The 7,817-nt window shown below is 36.0% G+C and overlaps 1 protein-coding gene across 2 annotated transcripts in view; it reads left to right on the forward strand.

Moving 5' to 3' along the window:
• The first annotated feature begins 618 nt into the window (after nt 1-618).
• The window catches only part of LOC110104702 (serine/threonine-protein kinase RIO1), a 42,570-nt gene continuing 35,371 nt past the window's right edge, over nt 619-7,817 (forward strand). The window contains exons 1-3 of one of the 2 annotated variants that reach the window (XM_020833928.2): nt 619-1,057; nt 1,150-1,520; nt 1,746-1,874. In XM_020833928.2, the coding sequence (XP_020689587.1) occupies nt 1,215-1,520; nt 1,746-1,874 (435 nt within the window). In that variant the 5' untranslated portion in view covers nt 619-1,057; nt 1,150-1,214. The remainder of the gene's footprint in view (nt 1,058-1,149; nt 1,521-1,745; nt 1,875-7,817) is intronic. The other variant, XM_020833927.2, reaches the window with a different exon arrangement.

Here is a 7,817-nt window from a genome sequence, read left to right on the forward strand (position 1 = left end):
CTAATTGTGTAAATAATAATTAATGAGTATTTTGTACTTAACATATTATTAAATTTATAACACATTATATTTTTTATTTTTAATTATAAATTTATTTTTAAGTTATAATTATCTTCTTCACATTTAAATGTCTAACTGCTATAAATCCTAAAATATGTTACCAAACAATTTCTTCTGATTTAACATGATTTAACATTTGACATACCAAATAATAACATATTATATTTTTTATTTTTAATTATAAATTTATTTTTAAGTTATAATTATCTTCTTCATATTTAAATGTCTAACTGCTATAAATCCTAAAATATGTTACCAAACAATTTCTTCTGATTTAACATGATTTAACATTTGACATACCAAATAATTTTTAGAATTTAACACATTTAAAATTTACTAAATTCGAATTTACAGAATTTACTAAATCCCACTAAAATTAAATCCCACTTGTTGCCAAACACACCTAGGTCGCATACACATGGACTCGAACTTTGGACCTCGTAGTTGGAAGTATAAGCTTTCAACCAATAGGCCAAAAAGAGTTGTGTAATCCCACTAAAATTAAATCCCACTTAGTTGCCAAACAGCCCTAGGTTTCTTTCGGCTTCGTTCCTGCGCAGGAGTGTAAAGTTTTGCCCGGGTTCTTGTTCGTCGCTGTTCGACTTCGCTCCTTCGACGACCTTTTCCGCTTCCTGTTGGAAGTTACGACATTTTTTTATCGGAAGCAACAACGGGAGCTCGCTTGCTGTGAAGGTAACTTTCTCCCTTTCGCGCGCTTCTTCGGCCAAATCCCGTAAATCCGCCGAACCAAAGGATTTCGTAAATCCGGGATTTACCACGAAAAGAGGGAATTTTCCGTCATCGCAGCTTTGATTTACCGTGAGATTTGGTTTTGCATTTTTGGCCGTTTGGCTGGATTTAGCTCAAATCCGGTCTAAATCCTGCATCCAAACTGCCCCTAAGCTTCTTTGTCTTCTCCTTCGACGGCATCGGCGACGGGAGCTCGCCGCGGATGTATTGATTTTTCTCCTATTGACGCGTTCTTCTCCTAAATCCCGTAAGTCCGCCTAACTATCTGATTTACTAATCCGGGATTGAAGAAGCCGAGAATGAACAGGGTTTAAATTTGCCATTTTTGCTCTTTGGCAGGATTCAAGCTAAATTCTGCTCAAATCCTGCATCCAAACAGCTCCTACACCCGCTGATCGAGATCCATGGCGCTTGAGGAGCCCACTCTGGCAGCAGTAGGCGCGGAAGGTGAAGATCTTGGAAAATATGAAGAAGACGAGGAGTATGACGAGGATGACGATTCCTGGTCGTCGGAATCGGACGTGGGCGATGCATTGGATTGGTTGGATTCGAAAGAGGGCACCGATGGCGACGGTGTTGCGGTTGCATCGTTCTCCATCTCAGCGGCGCGGCGCCCTAATGCTCGAGGTGGCCTTCTTTCTCGCCCGCTGCAACCTCTCTCCAATCGCAGTCAAAAGTTCGCCTCCCACATCCGAGCTAACCCTTTGGAGGTACATCTGGATGTTTTGCTTCATATCAGTAATGTAGCTTTCGCATCGATTAGGGATTTATTCGTGACATTAGTAGACTCTCTTTCTCTGTTTTAAACTTTATAAACTAACTTGTTATCCTCATCGTTGATGCAACATTTCAATTAATGATTTAAGCTTCTTGTGCTCACGTTTTACTTTTTGCTTTCCTTTTCGGTGTTTATTTATGGTTTGAGATTGAGTCAGGAATGGGAGGGCAGGCTGAATGTGGGCATGTCTAATTCGGTGACAACTGCTATACGGGACACAGTGCGGGAGTCAGCCATAGGGAGGACAAAGAACACGGAGAAAGCTGACAGAGCAACTGTCGAGCAAGTAATTCTTTTTCTGTTGTTTTTTCTTTCAGCATGATTATTTTGATTGAAAAATGTTTTTTTTTTTTTTCACAGCTCAACTTGGCATGTTGGTTGAGAGCTTAGGCTATCAACTAAGAGGTCTTGAGTTCTAGTTTTTGTGTATGCGATGTGTGTGTGAGTTTGCCTTAATTGATCTAAATGTCCAAAAAAAAATTGATTTTTTTTTGCACCCAACTATATTTTTTCTACGCTAATATCTTTGAACCCTTCTGTGCTTTCACTTGAAGAGGGAATATGGTGCTAATTTGAATATCGTTACCTTATCAATATTGACTGTTTCTTGGACATTCATCGTTCTGCTGTTATGTCTTCATCTTATCTATGGAGGTTTTCATTGCTCTTTTATTAGTCTTATGGAAAACAGCTCAAGAGTTCATGCCTAATATTTTGGGGGGCCAATTAAACTTTCATTGCATTCATGAGCTGGTTATTTTGCGGGTAATCGTTATGATTCTTATTAGTTTGTTGCATAGAGCTAATCATGTTCAATGTAGTTTAACCTGAAGTCTTTGTTAATAGGCATGCCCATTATTTTGCGGTGTGTGCTATGCTAGAAGGCAAATTACATCAGTAGTTGGATAGTAATGAAACTTTAACGATCGCGCGGTCTTCTATACCGCTTTTTTACTTTTAGATGAAGAGCATCCATGAGGCATAAATGGGGTCTGATTTTATGACTTTATTCCTAAAATATAGTAATGATTTGTCATTCGAAGTGCTCAATTTTCTCTTTCAGAATAGGATCATATAAGTTTACATAGTTTAGTTTATATGAAATGAAAGGTGATGTAGAACGGAGGTTGGGGGTGGGTGTGGGGGTGTAATAAAAATTAAAGATCTAATATTCCATATCAGATTTCCCTTAATTAATGGATTTGAATTTGAAATTCAAACAAGAAAAAGGAGGGAAGAGAGGAATTAATTATCTCCTTAATTGGGTCCTTTAATTGGGAATAAAATCATTAGGATAAAGGGGAGGGGAGGGAGGGGCAAAGGAGTAGGGAGAAAAGATGTCCACATTCGATGTATGTGGACCATAACATTAAATGTGATGGGATAATTAAATCTGAAATTAATTTTAGATTTAGAGGGATTGAAGTGGCTTCCTTAATTAGATCTATTGATTAGGAGTGGGATTTGAAATTCAATTTAATTTGGATTCAAATTAGAAACTTTCCAACTTAACAAAAGATTACTTTAGGAATGTAATGAAGAAGCTATTTTGAATTTGAAAATTCAAACTTGTGCATGAAGAGGGGGGTCGGTGGTTTCAAGGAAAGAGTGGGTGGAAAAATAATTCAAAGGGGTTTCCTAAATAGAACCAATTAAATTAAAGATGTGATTTAACGATATATTTTTAATTTAATTTCAAAGGAGGAGGGAGGAAAGATGTCCACATTCGATGTATGTGGACCATAGCATTAAATGTGATGGGGTAATTAAATCTGAAATTAATTTCAGATTTAGAGGGATTGAAGGGGCTTCTTAAATTAGATCTATTGATTAGGAGTGGGATTTGAAATTCAATTTAATTTGGATTCAAATTAGTCAAATTAACAAAAGATTAATTTAGGAATGTAATGAAGAAGCTATTTTGAATTTGAAAATTCAAACTTGTGCATGAAGAGGGGGGTCAGTGGTTTCAAGGAAAGAGTGGGTGGGAAAATAATTCAAAGTAGTTTCCTAAATAGAACCAATTAAATTAAAGATGTGATTTAACGCTATATTTTTAATTTAATTATAATAGGAGATTGATTGAAGAATTGAAAACTTTCTAAATATAACTTATATTAAATTAGGAAAGATTTCAAAATTAAATTTGATTTAAAACTTGGATTAATAATCCTTCCAAATCTAATACCAACTATATTAGGAAAGGAGTAAGGGCTAGGGAAAATTTTGGAAACAAGGCTAGGGGAGGCAGGCGGCTATGATCTAGGTTAACTTTAGGTGGCGGTGGGCTTCAAGGCTGAGCTAATCGGCGATTGGGGTGGGGGTGTGGGGAGGAGAAACGAAAACTTGTAGTGGAGAGGGGATTGGAGCCGACGGTAGAGAGAAGGGGAAGGTGGTGGCCGAGAGTTGGAATAAGGGGAGAAAAGAGAGAGGGAAGAAGATAGGGAAAGAAGATAAACCGTGAGTCCGGACACATCCTGCGGTTGACGGGTGATCTGATGTCCTCACCTAGGGACTTCAACCACGAGCCCGCACACATCCTGAGGTTGGTGGGTATTTCATTGCCCTCACATAGGGACATCCACTCTCTTAAGAACTCCCATAGCTCTCAAGAACAGAGTGCAGAAACAATTTTTTTATTAATCCATCATTGTCTAATACAAGAGCAAGGACATTTATATATAGGCCTTAAAACAAACTAAAAGATAACTTTGCCCATTGGGATTACATAAGACAAGACCCTTAAGTAAGGGTAAAAACGAAAAATGCATAATTAACTCAAAAAATACAATTAATAAACTAAGATAAAATGGAGGGTTCTCGGCCGTCGATATTCGTCTCTTCCTTTGATTAACGTCCACCGTCGGATGTCTGCATCAAGAGGACTATCCATAATATTTCAGAACCGCAAGTATGCTTAAAAGCATGATCTGTGTACAAACCATGAAAAATTGTAATAGATCATATATTTGGGTTTGTTCAATTTTTTTATGGGTGTGCATGATTGTTCAGATAAAAATAATGCAGAACTTGCAAAGGAAACTATTCATGCACAGTTCATGTCATGTTTGTAAAAAATTGCTTCATATCTAAGATGTAATATAAAAAAATAATTGGCTTATGTTGAAGTTTAACTTCATTATCAAATTTGATTGTGCTCAGCATCTGTTATAAGCATGAAACCCATTTTCCTGACAACTGTTTGTCAAATATTATTTTCATAAGCAATCTATTCAAAATTTTTATCAGTCATATTTTGTGTTCCTAATGTTGTAATAATGTTGTAATAATTACTCGATAATTGATCTATAATAATAATAAAAAAAATGTTGTAATAATTTTTTGTCTGATGTGCCTTTATAGATGTATATGCCATTGTTATTATCAACATGAGCTGCCTTAGCCTATGCAATGCTCAACAAATTACAAATAATAGGTTAAACACCTCATGCAATGCTCAACAAGATGGAATGATAAATGTGAATTCATAATTTTAAACTCATGATCCCACAGTAAATATTAAAATTTAATGATGGCAAATGTACTAAAGAGTTGATCTAATGGTTTATTTAGTATTATGCATGTAAATAGTTAATAGCCGTTTGGACCCACTCAAAGCTTATGAATTGATCCTTAGATTAGGAAAATCTTTTCTTACTCTTCATATCTAAGGGAAACATAAACTAGAGATTGAGAAGTGTTAGCAAGCAAAAGAAAGTTAATAAAATAAAATAAAAACTATTAGCATCTATTATATGATTTTTTTTTTCTAAAAAATAAACAAAATGATTTTATAAAATTCAATTTCACTATTGTTAATATTAACTAAATGGATTTTGAAAAAATATTTGATAGCGTAGTTATGAAAAAAATATAATTTTGTTTGTGTTTACAAAACAGGCCTCGGTTAAAGTTTACGAGTCTTCGCCAACATTAACAGGTTACTGCAAATCATTATGCCTACTTTGTAATGATACAGAGTTCTTGTAAACCTCTATAGGTCATTGCAAATCTTTTTGGAGCCTCCACAAAGTTTATTGGGTACCGACAAATCTATTTATATAAATTTTTAATTTTATGGATTCATCATGTTTTAATCTATAATTATTGTTGGAAAAAGATTATTTTAAATATGAAATTTCATAAATTTTTTTAGATTTCAAAATATCGTTTTTTCTAATCCAAATTCAAAATATTGGTTATTCCTATAAATATATGCTTTAAGGGCTAACCCATGTCACTTTTGAGCTCTATCGAAAACCCTAGCCACCAAAAATCCCTAAGTTCTCAACTTGCAAAATAGTTTCCGTCATTTTAAAGAAATTTCGGAAGAGAAAACTTGCTAGTAATATTCAAATTTTGTTTTATACTCTTTACTCTTTATGCATCAACATATTTGCATCGAAGGTTGTTTTACATATATGTTATTTTGTTTTGTGATAATTTATATTTTTTTTGAGTGGTTTTTATATTGAATGACAGAGGCGATGTATTTGCCCACAACTAAAGTGCAGGGTATGATATTTATGAAGGAAGAGATTTGTGAAGACCTCTGCTTGCATGAAGTTAAGGAATGTTTATAGGCTTCTGTAAGAGTCCTAGGTGACGAATGGCACTTAGGCGTAGATTTAGACTTGCGAGTCAAACCACATAAAAATCTGTCTCTAATTAATTATTTGGTGTTCTTTTATTATTTTACTTTATTGTGAATAATAATATTAAATAATTTTAAAATTTTATTTTTAAACAAACTAAAAATTTAAGATACCCAACTCTCACCACTCATTTTTTTGTTGCATGAAAATTGCCAATTGGTATAAAGCTACAACTCTATTGTTGGTTTCACATCTAGTTGTTAGCTTTATGGGAATTACATATGCATAATCATGTCTGATGAGCATATTATGGGCTATGGTGCAGACATGGAAATATCAACACTCACAAGATACGACACAGACATGAGTGTTAAAAACCTGTTTTTGGATTATGATTTTGATGATGACAAACATATCGATAATCAATTCTAAAAAACTAAACAAGCTTTCGAACAGAACAAGTACAAACATTCTTCAAGAACAAGAACAAGTACAAACATACTACTACTCCCTCTTTTGACATCTCAAAAAAGAGGAGGAAACTAAAAACAAAAACTAAAGCAACTAAAAACACAATACAGAAAAAGAAAGCAATCTACAGAAAATAGAAACTGAAACTACAGAAATGCGGGATCCTGATCATCAGACGGAGGTGTTGGTGGTGGTGGCTGCTGAAAGTAGCCACCTAGTATAGTAAACTGAGCATTAAACCAGGCTATGTCCTGGTCGTGCTGTTGCTGCTGGTGAGTAACATAGCTGTCAAAACGGGCTAAGTCCTCCGCGCGGTGCTGCTCGTAGCGAGCAATGTCCTCAGAATGTTCCTGCTCCTGTGCAGCAACGTAAGTGTCGAATCGGGTTTCCCATCGATCAAATCTCTCCACTAACTGATCAAACTGCGAGTGCTGGCGGAGAGGAGCAGGTTCAGGAGCGGGAGCGGGAGCCTCCTCTTCCTCAGCCCCCTGAGGTTCCCCATCCCATGGGTGGAGACAAGTACTGTGAATGATATGGAAAGAACTGTTTGAGTAGAAGAGAGTTGGGAGGTTGGGATGAGCAGGATATTGAAGTTGATATTTGGTTTCAAGAACAAAAGCTATGAGGTGTTCTAAAGCCAGATTGGGTTTCCTCTTATGTCCTGGATCGCAGATTGTTGTCAAATGATCAATATATCGAAAAATCAAGTCAGTAGCATTAAACTCTCTACGAGCCATGATGTAAAAGGTAGTCAGAGAAAGTAGAGGAGTGATGTGGACTCGGTCCCCGGCTTTTGGAATAATGGAAGTGCGAAGGACATGCTGGATTGTCCTAACATCTTTAACCAAAGAGCTAGTTTCTCCAACATGAAAGAGTGCTTTGGTCTGGCGAAGGAAATAATTTGCAGTGGACCAATCAAAATCAGGATCTGAGATGATGGTTTGCAGCTTATACCCAGTGGTGAATAGCTGCAGCAGTTCAGCACAGTCCTGATATGTGATCTCGACCGGGCGTCGATTCACATAGGAGGTCAGGGCTGTGTAAGCAGAGTTTATGCGAAGATTTGCGAAGAATTCTCGAAGAAGATCAATATTAAAGGGACAGCGAGAGTAAGAATGAAGCACCGAGAGGTGTGGGTAAAAATGTCTAATACCGGATATGAC

Source organism: Dendrobium catenatum, unplaced genomic scaffold, assembly GCF_001605985.2.
Source record: "Dendrobium catenatum unplaced genomic scaffold, ASM160598v2 fragScaff_scaffold_621, whole genome shotgun sequence".
NCBI lineage: Eukaryota > Viridiplantae > Streptophyta > Magnoliopsida > Asparagales > Orchidaceae > Dendrobium > Dendrobium catenatum.